Source organism: Maylandia zebra, linkage group LG22, assembly GCF_041146795.1.
Source record: "Maylandia zebra isolate NMK-2024a linkage group LG22, Mzebra_GT3a, whole genome shotgun sequence".
NCBI lineage: Eukaryota > Metazoa > Chordata > Actinopteri > Cichliformes > Cichlidae > Maylandia > Maylandia zebra.
In genome coordinates, this window is record NC_135187.1 from 25,490,151 (window position 1) to 25,513,773 (window position 23,623).

Genomic DNA, 23,623 nt, shown 5'->3' on the forward strand with positions numbered 1-23,623 from the left:
CAGACTGTTTATCTGGACCATAAAGCAAAGGAGTAGAGGCCTAATTCCACACAGATAAAGCCAGAAGTCTTCAGAGTCATCGCCCTCTGCTGGCCATTTAAAGAAATGCAGGTTTTTGCTTTTCAGGGTGAAAAGTTACTGTATGGAGGGCCACAAGTGCCAAAATGAATGAAATAAATCCCTCATTAAACAATTAAACATGATTGATTAGTTTTTTAAAATGAAATGTCATTAATTAAAATCATAAAATTTTAAAGTGACATGAATAGATATTTAAGTTTATTTAAGCCATACATTTAATGACACTAAATTATTGATATATTATTTGATTCATTTTGGTACTCATGGTACAGCACAGTTTATTCTCCTTCAGCCACAAACGTTTTTTGCATGTTTAACATCCACTATGCCTGTAATTCTGTGAAAATGAGGATTGTCTCCTTGTCAAACGTGAGCAGTCACAGTTTTTAATCATTTTAGTGAAAGAGTTGATGATGCTTCGTCACACTTTGCTCAGGCCTCTTTTGTGTTGTGATGTTTTGGTACTTTTTCCCGTCTCTGAGGCTTACTCACCCTGTTCGTCTGTGTCCCAGTGTTTAGTTCTTCAGGCACGTTGGCCTTATAAGTACAAGAAATTCAGTCTGCTCTTCAGAGACAGACATTAACTCATCAGTGGCACTTAGATTACAAAGAACACACTGCGTTTATTCATAACAAAAACTTTCCTACAAGCTGCAGTCTAGTTTATCTTTACAAAAAAAAAAGATTGTCTTGGTTTTGTCCTATAACAGCATGTATGTTTATATGTGTTAAAGTGCACTGATCAAACCTTTAGTTTACTATGTTTCCTAAAACACAAGCTCATTTTGTGTGAAGAACAGTCATGTTTCCTCCTCATTGTCACCCATGTTATGGTCCTGAATGGCATTTCTGTAAAGAAAAACAATCTAGTTACAGGCTTAAAGGTTTAAAGGTGTGGTACAGACTTGATGAACGGATTACCTGTAAAGTAGGAGCTGCTCGTTAAGGCTATCTCTCAACTCCTTGATCTCTTTGGTTTTTCGCTTCTGAATCTGTAACTCAGTCTTCAGTTCTCTGCTGCTCTCCTCCAGACAGTGCACCGTCTCCTGAGAGGCAGGCATAATGTCAGTGTTTTTGTCGTCATGCCCTACTTTTTCCTCAGTCACCTTGGTTACCTTGTACTGCCCCACGTTTTCTCTTCTTTGCATGTGGATTAGATTGAGTTTCTCCTCCAAACAAGCCCTCTGCAGCTTCAGTTTTTCTATCTCCTCCATCAGAGGTCTCAGCTGGGCTCTCAGCTCCTGGGCCTGCTCTTTGGCTTTAACGATTGCGCCAGCTGTTGCCTCTCTTCTCTTCAACAGTGCAAGCAAAATGGGCTCATACCTGGACAAGCAAATCAGAGAAAGCTTTAGTGTTTTATAGCTGTAACACTGTGTCAGTGGGTTTTTATGTCTTAAAACTACAGCACTACCAAATGTCTGTGTGTGTCAAAAGGAAGAAAAACACGTGTTTTGGTGATTCCACTGACTGCACCTGTCCTCCAATGCTTTCAGGCCACCCTCCACATACTGCTGTATGTCCCCACATGAATGCCTCCTGCATTCAGTCAGCTCCTCTGCAGTGTTGGTAGTCTGACTGGAGCTCTGTTCCTGGAGCTTCGCTCTTACTACTGAGAGCTGTTGTTGTTGGGCCAGCCTGAGCTGGCAGCCCTCTTCTATCAGCTGGAGCACCAAGGACTTCAGCTTCTCCTGGAAGAAATTCATTTAGAAGAAGATGAATGAATGGTTGGAAATGCATGATGGATGGAAATGTAATTATGTTCTTACCTCTTCTCTCTTTAGTATCTCCACTTCACGGCGCTGGTTGTTCAGAGCTGCCTGGCTGTGGGCGCAGCCCCTCGCCATTGCAAATAGCCTCCTCTTCAGCTTTCTAAGCTCATCTTGTAGCCCCTGTCTCTCCAGGTTCACCTTCCACATCCTTCTTTCCTCCTCTGCCCTCTCCTCCCTGAGGATCTCTCTCTCCCTCTTTCTTTCTCCCCTTCTGCCTTCTTGTTCTTTTTTGAGCACATTCATCAGGTCTGCCACTTTGTTATCAATCCGCTCCTCCTCCTCCTCCTCCTCCTCACTTGCCCCTTGGCCCATTTCCCCTCTCAGGCACAGCACCTCTACCAGCAGCTCCTTCCTCCTCTTCTGTAATCGCTGTACCCCTTCAATGCAGTCCTCCATCTGAGTCCCCAAGGCCTCTAATTCTGTCACACTAGATCCCAGATCTAAGGTGTCTCTCTTGAGTTCTTCTGTCTTCTCAGACAGGAGTTCATTGGCATCTACATCAATCTCAATCACATCTCCTGTTGTTTCTGTGCTTTCATCAAATATATGTCCAGGCTTCATTCCCTCGCAGTACATCGTGTTCTCTTTTGTAGTATCTATGGGTGTCTCTGAAAAGCCGAACACCTTGTCTGTTTTTAGATGACCTGGGCTTTCTGATCGGTCCACAGAGAGCTCACCCATCATGTCATGGCCAGACAAATCTTTGTGCTGGCTGCCATGTGTTGCTGAACCTGCTGTCATTCTTTTCCCGGTGTCCTTGGAAACTTGACCTTCTTCCCAGGAGTCCAATTGCATTGGCTGGCTCTCCGTCTTTAATAGCCTCTCTTGCTGAATGGGCACCAGTGTTGTGCCTCTATAAAGCTGAGGGTTCTTGTTGATGTGTACATATTCTTGGCTTTCATCTGTAACCCACTCTTGGGGTTCAAAATCCATGCCAGTTTCTTCCATACAGCCCTCCAGCATGGCTAGCATCCCCAGCAGCTGGCCTTCATACTCCACCATGGTTTTGCTCAGTTTGTTACCTGCTGATGTCAGAGGCATTTCTGCCTGGCGACAGCGTTCTGTGGTCACGCCACACCTGTCGATGACAGTTCCCATGCAATGCGATTGGCCCTGGGCAGGCTTTTCTTCGGCACTGGTCCCATCTATGTGTGTGTCAATGTAGCTAGTTGAAAGATAGGCTTGGGGATGTTTCCATGCTTCTCCACACTTTTCCACTGTTACTTCCTCTTTTGCCTGACCATGACTGGATTCATTCAGATTTGTTTCAGTATAATTTGCTGAGTACTGAGAGCCAAATGAAATACCGGTGAGCTCTTCACAGCTCTTCAGTAAGTCATCCATCTCCTGGAGGTATGGCTTTATCAAAGCTGATTGCTTTAGCTGTGCGCCTGTGAAGGTGAGGTCATGGAGGTTTGTGTTGCATTCTCCTTGTTCCATGAGGGATCTCTCTGGATTCCCCTCCTCTTCCTTAATGAAGAGTGGCTCAAAACCAGAGGATGAAATGTTATCATCTAGGTCATCCATCTGTTTGGCCTAATTCCCGTTGCCCGTTTTGATGTAGAAGTCCCCTTCAGAAAGGCCTGTTAAACCAGATGAATACGTTAGGCAGTCTCAGGCCTCTTAGCTATATATTAGGTCTGGCTTAAAATGATAACATGTGAGCATACAATAGGGGCTGGGTTAATGTTTTGGCTGGACTTGCAAGCTATGCTGATGTCATTAGCACATGTGGGCATGTGGAGGCATGGTTTAGCAGGGTATGTTTTTGACAGCTGCTCCCTTAGGCTAGGTGCCACGGGCACCAATTCAGTGCATGGCCACGGTCAAACACACCTCAGACAAGTATGCATTCAATGAACACAAAACCTCTAGTGATATAAACACACACAGACAGTTTTCATCTGAAGTTCCAGCAAGTGGCATTACAGAGATTACACCAGCAAGCAGATTATCATAACATGTCATTGTCCCTGTCGATGGATGGGCACTTGGAGTCTCCCCTGGTGAATAATGCAGCTGTAACTGTACCCTTTGAGGTGTTTGCCAAGACTAGCCAGATACTCCCCAAGGGTAAATTGATCAAATTGACCCAATAATGTCATCGGGTAGAGATTTGAGACAAGAGAGACAAGATCCATGTGATAGATGCTGTTTCTTGGTTTGAAACCAACTAAAAAAAGCAAAGAATCAAGCTAGAACTCTTGTGCTTGTATTTAACTAGGTCATTTCATGTAATTAATGAGCATATTTTAGAAGCTACATTTTGTTGTTCTTTCTTTGACATGTTTGACTGCTAACAGAACAAAGCTCAGTAGAAGATATGACAGGGACCAGCTGTCTCACTGCAGGACAGGTGCTGGGATAAGGCACAACACCCAGAGACAGCACCAGCATGCGCCTGATGTCCATCTTACACAAAAACATTTACTTATCAGTTAAGCAAAAGGCCACAGTAAAAATAAAAAACTGCATTATGAACAACAACAGAAAGTTCATGAACGTATAATTAATTTAAACCATCACAAGAACTTACTTCTCAACATATGATTCCTTTTTTCTGCCTTCCTGCTGTATTCCGATGATGAATCTGCTGAGCAAGAATAAAATCAAGGCGCTCTGGTTCAAACGACAAAAGTAAAGTGAGTGTTAAAGAATGAGCGGGAGCAGCGAGTACAGATGAACCGAGAGAGGAGGGGGGATAAAGACAGTTGACCCAGCCTCCTCTCACTCAGTCACTGTGCTGCTATGCGTGACCATGACTACCCCGGGTCTGTTTATGTCTATTAATAAACACTGTGCAGGGGGAAAGAAGAGGCACAGCAGGCTGCCTGTTTCACCCCGAGAGTATGAGGTTCCATTTGTGTCAAAATTTTGCTCATGTGCACAATTTTTACATCGACTGAAAATGTGACAAAACTTTTGTTTTTGAGCTCTGAACTGTTTTTCAAATACTACGAAACTCTTTAACAAACACACCTGCCAAAGCAATTGTTTGTACCAGGAGCTGTAAAGTGCTGAAAACTGCAGTTGTGTGCTGCACTCTGAAGCCCATTCTTTTCTGTGGCTTGCAATAATGTGTTTGCACTGCATTAAGTAAAGTGCAGCATAAGGGCGCCGGCTAAAGAGCATTTATGTGTGCTGCAGCTGAACTTTGACTGCGGCCATGTTTGACTTGTATGTGATATGCATCCAAGTAGACGGGAAGGCCATGAGCAAGAGATTTAATTATGTTGTACAGGCAGGGCTTGGTGACCAGAGACCACAACATGCCATGTTATAAAAAATTAAGAGGTAGGTAACAACAGTGAATATGACATCAATTTGATGTGAACTTTGCCATTTGTGAGGCACCGCACGATGAGTATAAAATCCTAATAGTCATCGCAGCACATCCCACTTCCTGTCTGAAAGATCCTTTAATGTGCTGATCTTTACAGTATGATAAGGCATGTTTTCTGGCTTGTATAGAAAACATTACTTGCCTCTATGAAAAGGGAGGTGCCAACTGTTGACCATCATTATTTCCTAACCGCACCCCCCTGTAAATGGTGTCATTGATTTGTACTGCTGAGGTGTGTTTGTGGTGTTGATGCCTTTTGGTGCTTTATTGTGAAATTATCTGAAAGTCATATGTCTTACGGTGTGGTATTGTTTGTGCTTCAGTTTTGGTGAATGAGATTTAGGGATTTTAGTCTCATCTTAATGAATACTATGTTGTCCGTGTTGTGCTCATAAAGCTTATAAATCTTGGTTAGCTAGCTTTTAACCAAGCTAGCTAACCATGCTTGCTAATAGAGATTGACAGACCACGTGACTTTCGCGCATTGCATTGTAGGTACGAGGGCAACAAAATCAAAACACTGCATCAAGCGCTAGCATTTCCAGCACCGGTAATCATTAATTCTGCGGTTTTAATCCCTACTTGCATTTTATTTGCCCCAAAACCAGTTATGTACAAAACAACGGAGAACACGGCAGGTCTGTACAAAGACAGACTTGACGAAAAGGCAAAAAAAAAGTATGAGGAAAAAAAATCAAAGGAGTGAAAGGGTCAGACCCATACAAGTAAGGACGTTAGCGTGCTGCCCGACTTTCATCATGCACATATTTATTATTATATGGTCCTAAGTGTGAGTGCATACACTCACAAAATGTTTAGTAACTTCAGATCCCTGCAACAAGCCCAGGTCCAGTTTACTTTGGTGATTTGGACTATTCCATTTCACAGCTGTTGTTAGATTTTTTTTTCTTTATCTCCTGTACAGGCCAACGCAATCTATTTGTCATTTCAGGTTGTAGTATTACACAACATTTTCGGATCTAATAGAATAAAAAGAGTTATTATTATTGACCTTATTTATAACTGGCATTATTATTTCATTCTATTATAGAATCTTACAGGAAAGACGCAAAATTGTGTTCCATTGTGCTTTATCAGCTGCTTCGGTGAAAAACAAATCAACAAAAACACAACATTGCAAAACAACATACTGGAAAACAGTTATTCATCACTTGATTGCTTCAATACAACACTTGGGCACATATATGCAGGACTTTTCGTGGCTGTTTTGATATTGCTCTCCCTCTTAACCGATCAAATCTCGCTGTGGTAGCAGCTTTAAACTCGGTATGACCCAGGTTGATAGAGAGTGCACAGTCTGGATCGCATTCCAGCATTTTGTAGGCTGGTTTTCCTACAAAATACAACAAACATTAGCCCACAAAGCCACCGCGAACAAAGCAGCATAGCGCAACGAATTCAATTCAAATTAAGACTTATTTGTAACCTACATCAATAATTATGTTATGATATATTACGTAATAACTACAACAGAAGACTGACCTTTGTGGGAATGCTTGGAGCAGACTAACATGTGAGCTGGAGTGCTCTGGAACATTATATTTGGTCTTCGAATGGCTGCAATCCAGGCCATCCGTCGGCTCTTTGTTACTTTGGAAACACGGCTTAAACAATTTCTCTTCCACGACGTAATCAACAACAAACAGCATGTCAGGGCATTATTCTCAACATCCAAATGAGAGGAAGTGTAACAAGATAACAGTATAGTTTGATTTACACAAATGCGAAACAGTGTTTTGTTCATAAACAGTATAAAAGATGGATGTAGTTAGCTACTGTGAAGTCCATCAATATTCATCCGTCAACTGAAGTACAACTACATATTCAGTGGGACGGCTGCACATTTAAACATAATTTTGGCACAAATAGGACCCCATACAGGACAGATAATGGCCTTTCCAAGTAGAAAGTTTATTAGTTCTCTCATTTTAGCTCATTTAGCTGTTTTATTTTCTTGAATTATTCAACATAATCTTGGAAAAGTCTGCCTTATTTTTAATTGCTGCTGTATAGTAAAAACAAGGCCACCAAATTCCCAGGAATCTCTTAGTCTTGACACCTTAGAGATCAGGGAGTGTAGATGCATCCGTTACGGCTGCTGAGAGGCGTGGGCATGTGTTTATGATGAAAGAACACAGCTCCAGGATTCCACCCCTGCCATCTCATTATCGAAAAGTCTTTAAATAGCTGCCTGCATTTTTCTGGCTGTTTCCCAGAGGAGGATCGTTTTCCATCCAAACTCCTGACCCCCAACAATCAACTGGCAGACAGGTGCTGCTCCGGACGAGCAGGGAATGACATGGATACAGATTATTTGGAAAATATGAGGCAGATGAAAAAGAAATGAGATGATGGCGATGATGCAATAAAGAGAAAGATAGTAAAGAGCAGATATTACTGTGACCTAAGCAGCAAAGAATTGCTTTGTGGTTTTTTTACACCAAAAACTATTGTTTAAATTCCCTTTGAGTGACTTTTCTTTTTATCTAGAACTTAAAAAATTAATTCCCTGTATGAGTTTTTTGTATACTGTTGTATTTTGTCAGATTTTATATCTTTCATTTTACACTACTCATATATTAGTACTTTCGTATTACAGCTAAACACCACTAGATGGCCTCATAGCTTAATTTGAACTTTTATGACACTGGGTAACATTATAGAAAATATTTAAGATTTTCTATAATGTTAAGAACAGCTGTTTTATGTTATTTAAATGCAGAAATGTACTCCCAGCTGTTACTATACCATACTGTGGTTTTTCTCTCTTTTTCGTTTCACATCATCTCAGCTTGCTCAAAACAGCCAGAAGAAAAAGATGGACTCAAACTGTCAAAGATTAATTTACCACGTATCCCCCTGTGATGTGTATTTACTTGACCCTGTCTACTAAATATACTTCATGTGCAGTTAACACCCTGTAAAACAGTGACGGTCGTTCCCCTGAGATCGTGATTCAGTGTTTCCATTGCAAACGTATGTCCCCTGTGCTCAAGAGAAGATGTAATGTTTATCTAATTCACCCTCCTCGACTGCTTCAGCTCTGTGTTTTGGCAAGTCCCGGCTTAGGGAAAGAGACGGTAATTTACGTGACGTTATGTCCAGGGCTGATCTGTTTCAACACATTGTTTAACACTGGGATGATGCACACCCACGCAGCCACTGGGAGAGAGGCTTAGTGGCGCTCCCTCTCTTCCTCAGTTCCTTGCCTGAAAAATGATTAGAGTATAGATGGAGAGGTGATCAGTGTGTGTGCGTGGGTGTAGAGTAGGGCAAGGGGGAAACCAAATATTCAAGGGGGTGTGGTGGTTGGAAGCCCACTGTCCCACTGAGATAGGCCATATGCTGGACTTGCTGCTCCAAACTGCAGTACTTTCCAAACTCACCAGAATGTCCTGTCAGTGTGTCGTCCTCTTTCTTCTGTTTCTCCTTTCCTTCATCTCTTTCATTTTCTCACAAACAGCAGTAAGGTGTCACTAGCAACAGAAAGCTGAACTAGCTAAATATACCTCTTAAACAGCTGTTATATTGTTATATATTTTATTTTCCAGGGTTTCTGGAAGTACATTTTGTTCTATTTCATAAACACTGATGCCATTTGGAGGAAGCAGTTCAGTTTGTTTGGCTTGCATACAGACCTGCAGGACCACCTGTGTGGCACGAGCACAGTGGAGATCACCTGCTTTTAGGTTTTCTCACTCCTGCTCCTGAACTGCATTAACTTCTTCTTTGTAACACACCTAAATAAACTAAATGTGCATTGTCAGCTGTTAAAAAAAAGGAAAAAATCAGGACAGTTTGGGAAAATGTTTCCTGGTGTTTCATGTTGAAGTGTCCTATATGGGTCATTTGTTTGTGGTTGTGCTTGTGTTTGGGGGTCTGATCACATTTGCCATACAGGGAATTAATATTGTTCTTGTTATAAAGTCAAGATTGAAACAAAGCTATAGCACTGTGCAAAAGTCATGAAAAGAAAAGCACCATCAGATTTTGATCCACCGTGTAATATCATCTGGTTGCATTTGATTTGCAACAGCTTCATTTTTTAGCACGATAATGATCCCAAACACACTTCCAGTGCAGTAGAAGCATGCCTGGATAGAAAAACACACCGTGGAACACTATCCCCAGAGCCCGGTCCTCAACATTACTGAAGCAGTGTGGGATCATCTTGACAAAGAAGGGAGTTAATGCGAGACAAATCCAGTCCAGCCCTGGGCACGACACGCAGTGAATTAATCTGAGAAGGTGCATTAAAAAATAAATGGCCGCGCCAGCCGTGCACATCGCAAATTGGATTCTACAAAGACCGGCCCACCAGGTATTAAAGCCATAAAGCCTTTGAATGAAAACAAATGCTGTTGTGACAGTCTTGTTGGTATATGTATGATTTCTATACATTTTACATCAGATAAAAACTTTGGTTGTAAGCTTAAGAAAACTATTTAATAACAGCCAGACATTTTAAATGAGAATAAGAAAGAAAAAGAAAAGTATTTCTTTGTGCCCCCCTCTCCCTGTTAATGTTCTACCTGGCCCCCCTGGCAAAACTTTGCTAGATCCACCCCTGCACAGTTACCAGCTGTCAGCTACATCGAAAAGGATCCTGGTGTTATTTGTCTCTCAGAAACAGTTCATAACTTCCCTTCAACTCATTCATGTCACCTAATCCACCACCTTTCATTGTTTATACCGTTACAAAAAAATAAAAATAAATCATCGGCCCATAAAAGCAAAAATTCACCATCAGCCCACCGAGCAAATGCCCGGTATGCCCGATGGCCAGTCCAGCTATGGTCGTGCCATCAGTTAACCCTTTGACCCCTGTCTTAGTCTCTGTCTGTGTTATGTTTCCTGTTTTACTTTGGTAGTCTCTTGTCACGTGTGTGTTATGTTCAGTTTTGCTGCCCTTTGTCTCATTTGAGTCGACCTTTGAAGTATATTTTCTCTCTGGAGTCCTGCACTGCTGTGTGGTAGGTGAGACTACACAGCTGAACCATGACAGTCATGGTGGTAGCTCAACAAGGTTTCATTTTGGAAAATATTTAATTAAGAAGACAATTTGAGTGGTTACAATTTTGTTTGGGTGTTTGTAAGCACAAAAGAAATCCAGCTGTGTAAAGCCAAAATAGAACCAGACATGATGCACATATGATAACACTTTTACTCAGAAACTGTTTATGAGGAACTGCCAGTAATGATGAAGCGAGTAACTAGTTGCTGCTTTGCCGGACTCTTAGTTCAGTGTCTTAAAATAAAGTTGCATAATTTGTTATTTTGTGGCAAAGAAACTCAGGAAATGATGGATCCACATCTCTCAATCTTGCCGTTACACATGGGTGTTCTCCTGAACATCCAGTCAAAGTGAACTGCTTCTTCAAACGCACTTTAAAAATGTGTTCTTTCACAGCCGGTCTGGAGATCTAAAGCGAAGACTATCTGTTGACAACCAACTGCGTCCTCAGGTTAGACTACTGACTCGTGTTGTTCCTGCCCATCTGTCATGTCTTATAGTCGTGTCTTACTACAGCTGAGTGTGTTTTAATGACAGTGACCTTATGTTGTGTTTACTTTGAACAGAGTGCTTCTGCTACGTAATTGTCATCTCTTTACCATCTTCAGTCACTCGCAGTCTGTACCAGTAGGCTTTTTATGGTCGTAAAGCATCACTTAATATGATGAAGTAGGCAGCCTCGTGACCTTTTTTCAGTGTGTTTTTCCACTGTTCTGGATTAAGCTTGTTTCCTCCAGTTGACAATGATGAACATGCTTACCTTTAAAAAGGCACAGAGCATCCACGACTTGTTTGACCCCTTCATTTATCTCACCCCAGCCTCCCTTCAAAGACAATCACTTCTCTTTCAAACAAAAGCAGATTTTTTTGGTATTACATCAGCTTATTGTGACTGCCGTTCAGTGTAATCCTTGTAGGCTTCTTCACAGGCACAACCAGTTCCCATGAAGGAACGCTGCAGATGAAAACAGCTGATAAGGAAAGACGACACAAGCTACGCTCATGTTGACAGTCAGGATCATTCAGTGGCGTTCAGTCACCGGTGACGGAGCTTCGGCACAGAGTGAACAGAATCAATAAAGAAAATCATTATAGGATATGTTCAGCGCAGGTCTTGCGTTTTTAGATTTAGAGATTTTGTGTGTTCATGAGGTTGTTTGTCTGCTTGAGCTTGCATGTCAGCTTAACCTTTGCTGTAGGTGCGTGGAATTTTTAGCAAAGGAATTCATCTGATAAGAAGACATTTCTTTGAAGTGATCTTGATCAGCGATGGAAGGAGGATACTGTCGCAAGAACTGGATTTGCAGCTCATTTGTTTTAGGGAAGTGTTTTTGTACTGTGAGCCGTGAAATACCTGAAGCTGACAACAGCAGCGCGTCTTAAAAAAAGCTTTCAAATGACGACTTGCTGGGATCTTATCTAAGGGAGAGCATCCTCTGTTTGGACTGAAGTGTCATAACAGCATTTAGTGCTAATACTACTAAACTACTACTCAGGATATCACTCATCTGCTCTCGTCACAAGAGGCTCAATTGGTGCCACTGTTTTTCACAACTACAGTCATTTTAATACAAAAGCCCCTCTTGCCTTTTAAAGGGTTTACATTACAGGACATAATAAAAAATAATCTGTCCATAACAGGTGTTAAAATTAGATGACTACAAACTATAAAATATGACATATTATACTGTGTTAGAATTAAACTGAAATGCCCAACAGTGTGTGGAAATCTAAGTACACCCTTACTCTCTCCATTGAAATTAAGAGGGTAGCAACCACGTTGTGCTAATTAAATGCAACTGTAGTGTTAACTGATCATCAGCAAGTGTGAGCAAATCTATAAAACAAAAGGTGTCAACAATCAGCTCAGAGAAGCAGTTGTTGCTGGCCATCACAGCAGTCCATCATTCTGCAGTGAGAAAGATTACTCAGTTATATTTTATTTATTTATATAGCACATTTAATTACAACAGGAGCGTTGACCAAAGTGCTGTACAAGAATACAACATACCTAATAAAATAACTTAGAGTATTGATAGCACTTTACCACTCAGAAGTGGAAAACATTTAAGACAGCTGCTGGGACCAGCAAACTCACCTCACAGTCATTCTGCACAATGCTCAAAAAACTGCAACAAACCCCAGAGCTACATCTCAGACTCTACATGCCTCTGTTATTGTGTTAAATGTTAAAGTTCATCACAGTACAATTAGAAAAAGACTGAGCAAGTTTGGCTTGTTTGGAAGGGTTACCAAGAGAAAGCCTCTTTTCTCTACAACATGGCAGCATAGCTTAGGTTTGTCACGTTGCATCTTCAACCACAAGACTGGAACAATATGCTCTAGACAGACAAGACCAATGTGGAGATATCGGACCATAATGCACAGCACAGCGTTTGGAAAAAAACCAAACAATACCAACTTTCAAGCACGGTGGCAGAGGAGTGATGATTTGGGCTTGTTTTGCAGCCACAGAACCTGGGTACCCTGCAGGTATTGAGGCAGATGTGAGGCCATCACTCTGACAGCCGAGACTTGCCTGAAATTGCATCATACAGCAAGACAAGCACAGCAGCAAAGAATAACCTGATTGAAATCAATGGAGAGACCTTAAGAGGGCTGTGCATAAACGAATACCTGCAAACCTCAATGAACTGAAGCAACGCTGTAAAACGTAGGCCAACATACATCCAGGATGACTGAAAGTCACAGAAAAAGAGTCCTTTTAGTTATCCCTGCTAAATGTGGCTCTGCAAGCTACTGAATCATGTGGTGTACTTCATTTCTCACTTTTGTAGTTTTTGTTAAATAATTAATGAAACAGTGTAATATGTTATGTACTGTTGTTCATCCGAGGTTGTATTTAAACAACCTTTAGTGGGTGGTAGAGGCTAGATGATTATTTTTCAGTCTTTAACGAAACAGTTTGTTGTTTCAAGGCATTTAATGGTGCATATGTAATGCACATGACAATGCAAAGGTTAATAAAGATGTTGTGCACAAATCTATTAATCCATATTTTTAGATATGGAATTACTAGAGAGTGACAGACTGCTGTTTTCAGCTCTCCTAATCTGATGTTGAGCAAGTGGCAATCCTGTTATTTTATTAGAGAACTGGCTGAGGTCACCTCAGGTTTCCTGTTGTGAGGTCGGAGCCTCATCTGAACGACCCCCAGGGGACGCTCAAAACAGGCAGATGGGGAAAGAAAGACAAACGGGGAAGAGAGACACAAAGAAAGAAAGAACGAGGTGGATGGAAAGCTGTGGCCTGTTTTTGTCCAGCCCCAACAACCCAGCGGTGACCACACCCTCTCAGGAATTCCTGCTGCAAAAATATTTCATGGCATGTTTTTAAAGGAGTAGTTCATCCTTACAAATATCTCATTTAAAAAGCCTTCATATTGAGGTTAATGCTGCAATATTCTGCGTGCAAAATGTGATGCAACAGTAAAAACACACAAGGAAAAATGAGGACAAAAATAACAGTAAAAAATAGTTTAGAAAAACTTGATGCCAGAAAATAAGGATAATGAAAAAGTGTTGCTTTCTAATGTAACTCAGTTAAAGTAGCGTGCTCATGGGGCAGTAAAGCTGAAACAAAAATAGAACAAAAAGTAGAAAATTGGGTGTTATTATTTGAGTCAATTCTGCATGTAAGTGCATTTTTCTGTATGTGCGTTTGTATGAATTGCAGGCCAGATGGCTCAGTACACAGCCAGTGTGTTTTGGCTCTGACTGCTTCCAGATTCTGAGAAATACTTTGAAAACTACAAAAACAGCATTATTCCTGACGTCGGACACGCAGAGCTTTGTGTGTTTGCCTGGATCGTGTTTTATTATTTTATCATCTGCCATTTATTTAATTTGCTTAACCCATGGCCATGTTTGTGTATTCAAGAAGGGTCATGTCAGCTTAAACTGGTCATCTTTACATGCTTCCTCTCATGAAGGCATGAAACAGAAGTAAATCCTTTAAACGCTGATCTTGGTTTAGTCACAGGTTTAGTGACAGTCATTTATAATAATGACAATACAGATATCCACACTGCAGCACTGAGAAACTGATTTCTCTCGGTTTCACTGTTTTTCGAAATGACCCCTTCATCATTCAACTCTAAAAAAGTGTTTCCCAGAGGCACAATAAACTCTTCCAGCTTCATTTTCAGTAGGTTCAACCCTGTATGACATGACTCAGTGATATTTCTGGTACTTTCCTTTTGCATTTAGAGGCAGTAAAATGGGCAGCTTCTTCTAGCTTTTACAATTTATAACCCAGTCTTTTTTTTGCCTACATAAGAGTGGGGTAGTAACAGCAAGTTGTCCAAGAAGAAAAGAGACATGCCAGGAGAGAGAAAACCAGCATTTTTATTACATTCTCCTTCTTTTTCTTTGCACTTTTCCCCTCTCAGCTTAAATTTCTTTATTTCCAAAATCCCTTATCAAACCGAACTCATTGCCAACAGAGTCTCTGACTTCTATTATAACCATAGACTGGTTAGACAAAGCTTCCTCTGTACAGAGGAATCCCTTCTGCTCCCTTCACAGCTGAGTATCAACCTGGAATCTCTCCCCATGCTTTAAAACTATTATTACTTATCACAATTCTCTCTCTGTCCTCATGGCTTAACATCATCTTAGCTGGTTGATGTTATAAATAATTGGACTGTGGAATGTATTTGGACTTTTTTTGGTCTTTTTCACTTCTAAATTAATTCCTAGAAATGTATTCCTAGATGACGAAAATGCACATGTTAGATTAGAGTAGTTAAGACCTATTTTGGTGTTTGGTTTTATTTTGTGCGTTTAAATGTTGTATATGCCTGTTTGAGAACTGGATAGAAACAGAGAAACAGTCGGTGCAGAAAGAATGCGTCTGTCGCAGGACAAAAGCAGGTCGAGAATGATAATGCCGGGTCGAGAGAGCTGGGCTTATCCCAACCGGCAGTATGGATTTCCTGCCTGCAGCCTCCTTTCAGTCACATCCAACACAAACACTCGCACACATACACACAGGTCACTCACAAAGTGTTGTGCAACTGTGAAATTAAAAAGTAGCTTCCAAAACTTTTTCCAATATCTATATACTGCTATAGTGTTTAATAAACATCTCCTCTTGGTGTTCCATTTCTACAAAACAATTCAACAAGATAATTTACACTTAAGTTGCATATTTAGAAGTCATTTTGAGTAAGATGCAACTCTATACCAGTAGCATTCTCTCAGGGCAAGCAAGGAAAGCAGTGCTTGTCCAGTGAAAGCTAAAAATATACATCTATTTAAAGTACCAGAGTGCATCTCTTCTCGTCACATCTCAAACTGCATTCAGGAACCGTCCCCCACCTGGCACGATCTGATATCGTCGTGTTGGTGTTGTTCCCAGATCATCATAGTAAATGTTCCAGGATCAACATTGCAAGTGAACAATCGGAATGTTGTGACGTCATACTTTTGCGACTTCGGGAAAAAACGCCTTAAAACAAAAAACTGTACTTAAGCTGCGAGAAACCGCCTCTGTCCGCCGAGGCAGAAAGTAACGAGCGAGTTAACTCCCAACACTGGGGAGGAGTACAGAAGTGGATTTACTCTTTCAGCATATATAAAAGAGTAAAATGAATTATAAAAATATTACATTTAAATAAATTGTTTCAACTTAAGCTTTTTTGCCCTTAATGCCATAACATTATGAGTTTTTGAGACCTCGAGTAAGACCATCATCACTTCACTTGTCTCTTGTAATGCTTGTTAAAGGATAGCGGAGCATATGTAGCTGCAGTTGTTACACAGAGAGCTACATATGGGAACAGAATGAGGGAGGATAGGTGACACATTACCCAGCAGGATCATGATGTTCTCGTGGTTAATGATTTTTACTGCACATGCACATTTCACACAGGCGCTCCGTAGCCCACTTGCAGACATATTGAGGGTAACTGTTTTCTCTTCAATTGCCATAGAAACCTTAAAACATTTCAATCTGTTAGGCCTGAGTGAACTAAACGATGACTCATTTTAACCCCTCCCAGGACTCCAACACACACATCCAGCATGGACCCCTCCACCACTCTCTCCCTCTCACACACACTCACCAAGCAAAACCTCACCATGAATCATCTCACATTCATAACCGGCACACAGGTCGAATTTTTGAGAACAGCTAACCGACTGCCGCCCTGTCTTTACTGCAACACAAGTGACACGGTGCCTCAAAGCAAATTCCCTCCACATGTTTTAATTTACTTTTGGCTCGCTCTTTTCCATGATGTGAGACAGAGAAAGACCTCTGACGAGCGCTGACAGTACATGATCGGCTTGAGGGATGACGGTCATTAAAGCTGTTAAATATGAGAACCATGTGCTGAAAGAAAAAAAAAGCTGACTGACAGCGATATCTTTAGATCGTGTGCCAGAAATAACCCAGGAATCCCAAGAGACAGGTAATTTAGCTGCCTCATCTCAGGAGCTAAATCAAGACCGTGGCCCACAGCTCATGATGAGGCCGACCATGTGAATAAGAAAGACTTTAATCCCGTGTTGTTGGGCTACTTGCGTGTACACGTGTACCTGAGGAGCTTTCTAAGATCTGCATCACAATTATACCTGCGTTTGGCATGGGATGTATTAAGTGATGTTTTTGCTGGATCTCTGCTCTAACCAGCATGTTTACTCTTGATGATGATGAGTATTTGTGTGAGTTACAGGCTACAAAATACAAAAGGTTGGTTTGGGTGCTCATAGTATAAAATGCCAAAATTACAGTAAACTCCCTTGTTGCCAATTAACCAGATGCATGCGAGACTGCAGTCACAGGCTTGCCTCAGTCTGTTCCCAGAAGGCTGCGACACCACCTTCTGCTTCCTCTTCCTTACCCTACTGGGTCTCCTCCACATTCAGACCAGACGAGCCAGTCCCACAACACAACAACATGCTGTTGTCGGCTCGGCTCGTTCCCCACCACAGTGAATTTTGAAGCTCAGGTCAGGTTTCTGAGGTGAGTACAGCTGAATGCTGCTTAAAGGTGCTCCCCTGTAACTTGCCTTATTGCCCTAATTTCTGTGTGTGTGTGTGTGTGTGTGTGTGTGTGTGTGTGTGTGTGTGTGTGTGTGTGTGTGTGTGTGTGTGTGTGTGTGTGTGTGTGTCACATTTAACAAGTGGTGTCAAGTTTCTACCTGGCCAGAAAGAGGTAGAAAAGAGAAACCCTGTCTTTCAGGTGAAACGGCTGAATCACTTCACCCTTGACAGGTGACTGTTCGGTAGTCTCCCCATGGAGCTTTCCTTTTCTCCAAATAAATAAGACAAAATGAAGCCCAGGAAGGAGGCACAGTAGTGTTGAGCGCTCTATTTATGGTTACACGGCTCCAAAGGGTGTATTTTTGTTTCAAAGCTTCAATGATGGATCATCACACCAGGGTTCCTCTCCAGAGGGAGACGACTGAACCTGATCCACAGAAACGAGGCTGGGAGGAAAGACAGAAAAAAACCTAACTGTGCAGCTTCAAGTAAAGGACTCAACACGAGAGCTAAAATGTGAGAGCTGGCTATGAACATGAAGAGGAACAAGCAGCGCTGTAATGGCTCACTCCTACCAGCACTGTAAGAGGGTGGAGGAGAGGCTGGCTCCGATACAGAGGGAGGGACTGTGTTCAGAGAGCATGGAGCTTCATTCACTGTGCTAAACACACACACACAGACACACACATGCTCTGTAAAGCTGTTCTCAGGCGGAGAGAAAGGAGTGGAGCAGAGGAGAGGACAGCATGCTCACGCTGTAAGTTTACAAATGTTTGATTGTTTGTTAATGTGACACGTACAGGAAGCTTGTGTGTGTGCGTGTGTTGTTTGTGTGTATCTCTTTTTAAAGTAAAAGAAATAGTTGACTTTTAAACTTTTTCTTCCACTCTTTCTCTTCTCTAACTCAGCCGTACGCACTTTTCTGCTGATGTGAACCACATGGCTCACGTGCATGCACACACATACAGAGACGCTGCAGAGGTCTGGAGCTCCCGTAGGGCCAGGACATATACAAGAAAAGTGAGAGAATAGAAAAGGGAGAGTGGGGGCGACTGAGTAACAGGAAAACTTTGGGAGAACAGGGTAGAAATACTCTCGGTTCACGGTTATACTTTCTTGTTTTCTCTTCTTTTCTGTTTATGTTTTATTTCGATTCCATTCCTGATCATCTTGACTGGGTTTGGATATTCTCATTAACCCAGCCTTAACTTTGTTCCTCTGTTCTTGAGTTCCCATGCCACTCTGTCCTCCCTCTGACTTTCATTTCCAGCCTATTTTTATATATTTCTCTTCTGCGCTCTTTCTCTCATCCTGCTGATCTCATTGTTGTCCCAGGTGGTGACAGACGGGGGGGGGAAAGGATAAACGGACACTAAGAGAGGCCAAACAGGGAAGGGAGGTTTCATCAAACCCTACATACCAGGGAGGTCCAGGTCCTGTGACAAACAGTAAGACGCCTTGATCCAGGTGGAGGTACAGTTCCTTAGCCTCCAGGACCAACCTCCAGGATGTCCCGGAGGAGGTCTACAGGTGACCTGGTGCCCAGGGACATCACTGAGATCTTAGCCCGTGAGGCGAAGGCTCAGCGTGGGCAGAGGAAGCCAGGAAGCTCCCTTGGAGGCGCCTTCAGCTGGTTAAAGGGGAGCCGGCGGAAAAAGAACGCCGGCAATGGACTGAACCGCAATGGGAGTGCTGTGACAGATGCCAAACTGGGACACCAGAACCATGAGCCTGCAAAAGGTGAGTGAGGAGTCATTTTGAACTTGACCTTTTTTAAGTGTCGCCAAACACAGTAAGACTAGAAGAAATTCTAGCTCATAAACAGTTTGCTGGGGGACATTTAAAGATTTTGAATAAATGTTTTCTTAATATTTAATATAAATAGTTTAAAATAGAAGATAAAATAAATATTGTTCATCACACGAGGATTGATAGCTTTAAATCAGAATGATTTCCTATTTCTAGTACAGTTTGCATTTGTAAGCAGCATTTATACTCTAATTATACATTTGCACTAACAGTGGATCAGATTATGTTTCTGTTGTTCAATTATAAGATGTTGCTTGTCGTGACAAACCTACACAGACTCTGCAGTTCCCCTCAAATCCGTGTAGTGTTTTATCGTCTTTTAGCTCATCCTTTTGGTTTTACGGCATGTAACTTTCCCTTGTTACCATAGCAACATGCTGTTTTCTGAAAAAAACAAACCAAACAAACCCAGAGACAAACAAAAAACAAACCAAAAAAATCCCATCTGAAGCTTGAGACGGTTAGCTACTAGCTTGTGGACTCCCTGTTGCTACCATTTGAAGTAGTGTTATTGTTCCTAGAAAGGCAGAGAGGACTGTTTTAACTTACAAGGACTGATAAAGTCCCTGTTTGGAAGCAGAGCCTTCAACCAGCAAAATATTAGTCCGTGTTACTTTTTCTTTCACTGTGTGTTTACTTTTGTTTTTACTCAAAGTCTAGTTGGCTTGAGGCACAAACCCCCTTGTTTGCTGATTGGTTAGTGCAAAAGCACCTTTCAACATTGGTGAACATGCCAGAAAGTGTCAGAGAGAATTCTTTACCTTATAATCTAAAGTGTGCTGAGATAACCCTTTTTGTGAATTTATGTGACGTAGGGGGAAAAAACAAGGCTCAGCATCTTGAAGCCACTTTTGGTTTGTCTGGTGAGTCTGCCGTATAATTTTGTCCTGTTTTGTTTGTCATGACCGCAGACTTCGTGGTCATGATGTGTTTTTGAGGAATGTTGACTTTGAGATTAAGATGGAAAGTTACAAGAGATTTTGTTATCATCGGGACATCAGTCTTTAGATTTAAAACCTGGCAAAACCGACACACACAAAGTCTGACTCCGGGGTCTAATCCCCTCTCTTCTGTTTACTCACTGTTTGCTTGCACAGAGATTACCCACAGTTCCCATTTCCTGTTTTTGTTCCACCTCTAAACCCATCCATTTCTCCTCTGTCATTGCACTTGTGTGTGTTACTGTAGCAAGTCTTGGAAACCCAGATTCTGAGTCTTTTAAACTTTCTTGGTCACCTCCTTTGTGGTTTTTGTGCCTCTTCTGCCTAACTAGGGCTTCCACAATCCCTTACCGTGCCTAATGCTATGGTTTTGTCACATCCGTGGAGAACTATGACTACAGGATGGGTAACAGACAGTGACTTCATTTGAAAGCAAAGATTAACTTGTAGTAGTGCTAATAATTCCCGGGCAAAGGATGTGGTCAAAGGCTGATGCGAAGAATGTGTGGGAACCCTGGTTTTGGCATCATGTTTTTTTTTCCATTATAAAGGCTAAAAAGGGAGTGATGTGAATATGAGAAGACTCAGATTGCAAACAGAAAATGAGCACACATATTGATGCAGCTTTGTGTTCACTAGCTGTGTTCTCTTTGAGTTCAGTTGGTTAAGATGGACTACAGTGGGATCGTAATGCAGCTGCACATGTGTTTGTTATCATCTGAAAGTTTCATTTGAAAGAAATCCATGATATCTGAAAAGCAGAAATTGGAGCATTGACAGGACATAGTTCCCTGTTCTAATCCTCCAAACATTGCTCAAGCAGCTGTTTAAATTAGTCAGCATCTATTCAAAGTTCACATGCATTCACCATGCACAGGGGGTCTGAGGCCTCTGCACTTCCATCTTATTCTAAGGGAAAAAAAACAGTCGTGCTGTTTCAGAAGCATGAACTGCAAGTGCTTTCTGTCTCACCTGTGGTTGTGTGTGCATGAACACATCGTTAGACTTGAACTGCTTTTGTTTTCTTTGGCACTTGGTCTCCTAACTGTCAGTAATCGGTGCATTGCACCTTTACTTTTCTTTCACAACAGTTCATTCTTTCAGAACCAGCTAGGTGACTTTTTCAATCCGAGGAAACAAAAAATCAGTCTCCACCAAGAAAAGTGCACTCACACACAAAACTCCCTTTTAACAGGAAGAAAACTCCAGCAGAACCAGGCTCAGGGAGGGGCAGCCATCTGCCAAGACCTGAAGATAAAATGAAATAAAATAAAATCAATATAATACACATTACTTGTTACTTTTGTTATGCATTATGTTACTTAATTACTGCTTGGGGAAAATAATGTTACATTATGTTTGCATTACTATGTAACATGGCCTGTTAATTTAATAATATAATACTAAGGTTACAGTGCCGCACACTGACACAAATTGCCATCTTAATGAACATACATACAGTCTTTGTTTTAGTGATTATGTCTGAACACAATGCAACACTGAATCCCAAAGAAGCGTTAAAGTGACAACCAGTGTAATTTCACTGTAGAAACAAGTGCTAAAAATGGAGGCTAGAAGCTAACTGCGCTTCGCTGCTTCTCTTACCGACTAAACTAAAGTCTTGTTGCAGGGCTGAGGTGCACATACATCCAGCATCATTCCTGGTTCTTCCCTGGCTTTGTGCTGGCATGCTGTCTGTTTTTTAAAGGGCAAAGAGTTGCCCTGTTTGTTTTTGTCCTGGGCGCAGTTTTCACATTATTGTCACGCTCTTGTTCTTTAGTTCACAAAAAATAAAAGTTATCTTCATATCTCCACTCCTGAAAAGTTGTAGACCGCTCCCCCACTTACTTCATTTCGGTTTTTTATTGTTGTAGTGTGTCTTGAAAAATATCAGATTGTGCATTATGACAGTAAACATGAATGTAAGCACTGGTTTGTGGATGAACATCATGAAGCCTTGTGTCTGGCTTCAAGTTTGTCAGTCTTGTTGGTTGGGCATATTTGGTTAAGAGGTTATCGACTGATGCTAGCTAGCTTGATAAGCAAGGACAAATGTCTGCTGACATTTAAATAAAATACCCTTTGAAGCGTTCTTAATGGAATTATTAGGCAAATATAAATGTAGCTTGCTGTGCAGTGAATACTATAAACAGATCAAGCTCAAAGCCACCGTGACATCAAAGCCTTAAAAAATGTCAACTTATTAAAAATTATTTGTTTTCTCAAAGGCGTAAATTAAGTGTAGAAGAATAAAACAGTTTCCTCAACCCGGTTGCAAACATGTGTTTTTCTGCTGTACAGTTGGGTGCGTGGTTGAGACAAGGGAGCTAATGGGGAGTGAGTCGCCTTTGAAGCCAGCCTTGTGTGGCCGCAGGAGGGACTGAACGAACCAGACTCACGTTGTGTCTCCACTGCATACGAACGTTTGCTTAAAATCCCATAACGCATTTGCAGTTCCTGTAAATTACAGTGTTTCCATTTGTCTTTGTTGATCTGCTGCACTTTGCGTCATCCGTGCACATCTTTGTTATGTGCGGCACACTTACATCTTTGCTGGTTTACATTAGCTGCGTCATCCGTGCATGACTGATTCAGACCGTCTCCTCTGAAAGGGAGCGCTCTGCAGTTCAACACCGACTGCTGGCTACATTTTACAGAGACTCCTCTTCTTCTTAAAAAAAACAGAAAAACAAAACTGTCTTTGATGTGCTGAATTCCTGGGAGTCTTGTATCACAGCGGATTGTGTGTGTGTGTGTGTGTGTGTGTGTGTGTGTGTGTGTGTGTTAGCCTGGATGCCAGATTGGGCCTAGAGTTATGTGATGTAGAGGAGAGATTACAACGAATCACAAAGCTCCATTCAGCCTTGAGAGGACTCTTCGGGAACACTCTCTCAATGCTTTTTTAATTAGAGCAACGTCTTAGCACAAACACATGCACTCAGACACACACATCTCTGTGTCTCCTAGGTTTTTCAGCCTCTTTTCACACTCGTTAAAGAATATTTTTATCTTCTAATCACTTCTCAGATTGCTTAACGCTCTTTTCAGCACCGCTGTGGGTGTGTTGGCCTTCGCTGATTGTTACTGTGCAGTCAGCATGTGTTTATAGTTGGACGTCTGCTGAGCTGCGTGTGAGGGCGTGTGACCGAGAGCTGCCCTGTATCAGAGGGTATCTCTGTGTTTGTGTGTCAGCGGCATATTGCTGGGCTTAGGGCGGCGCCAACATTCATTACATCACCTCCACAAAGAAACACACACACATTCGAGGTTGAGTAGAGCCCCCCGCAACTACCTGCTTTGTCCAGCACAGCCCATCTTTGGTTGCTGGCTTTTTGTGCAGTGAGGTCATTTTGCGCAATCCCCGGGATTCCACACGAGTGCGTCTGTGTGTGCAGTCACTGTTTTCTGCATGTGTACAGCCCCGTGTGAGCCTTTCCTTTTTATTTTCTTTTTTTTTCCATGTGGCTTTCTAAATGTGTTTGCAATGGAGCCCACTCAGTACTTGAGTTTCTGGATCTGCTACGGGTTTATATGTGTGTGTTCGGCTGCCACATCACAGAATACAGTCAGGGTGTGTAGATTCACAAACTGGGATGTAGATTACAGACCTAGCAGGGTAATAGAAGAGCAAACAT

At 41.8% G+C, this 23,623-nt stretch overlaps 2 protein-coding genes across 5 annotated transcripts in view; one reads left to right on the forward strand and one right to left on the reverse strand.

Annotated features, from left to right (window-relative positions):
• Positions 1-390: 390 nt before the first annotated feature.
• sync (syncoilin, intermediate filament protein) lies at positions 391-4,562 on the reverse strand. Its single transcript, XM_004547764.5, has 6 exons — positions 4,387-4,562; positions 1,848-3,433; positions 1,555-1,769; positions 1,197-1,404; positions 1,003-1,127; positions 391-930 (listed from the first exon to the last, which is right to left on the reverse strand). Exons 2-6 carry the CDS (start codon positions 3,375-3,377, stop codon positions 882-884), a joined length of 2,127 nt encoding a protein of 708 aa, XP_004547821.3. The 5' UTR covers positions 3,378-3,433; positions 4,387-4,562; the 3' UTR covers positions 391-881.
• A 12,545-nt stretch (positions 4,563-17,107) lies between these two features.
• The window catches only part of nhsl3 (NHS like 3), a 40,031-nt gene continuing 33,515 nt past the window's right edge, over positions 17,108-23,623 (forward strand). For 2 of the 4 annotated variants that reach the window (XM_004547758.5, XM_076879169.1), the window contains exons 1-2: positions 17,567-17,995; positions 18,574-18,978. In XM_004547758.5, the coding sequence (XP_004547815.2) occupies positions 18,747-18,978 (232 nt within the window). In that variant the 5' untranslated portion in view covers positions 17,567-17,995; positions 18,574-18,746. Of the gene's footprint in view, positions 17,219-17,566; positions 17,996-18,146; positions 18,322-18,573; positions 18,979-23,623 lie in introns of those variants that run through there. The other 2 variants (XM_023152494.3, XM_076879168.1) reach the window with 2 other exon arrangements.

What these genes read in the sequence shown, in the direction of transcription:
- sync (XM_004547764.5), bottom strand. Translation starts at nt 3,377, where the DNA reads ATGGATGACCTAGATGATAACATTTCATCCTCTGGTTTTGAGCCACTC. An exon ending in CTGAAAGCATTGGAGGACAG is followed by an intron (nt 1,405 to 1,554) that starts GTGCAGTCAGTG and finishes TTGCTTGTCCAG; the next exon opens with GTATGAGCCCATTTTGCTTG. An exon ending in GAGCAGCTCCTACTTTACAG is followed by an intron (nt 931 to 1,002) that starts GTAATCCGTTCA and finishes TTTTCTTTACAG; the next exon opens with AAATGCCATTCAGGACCATA.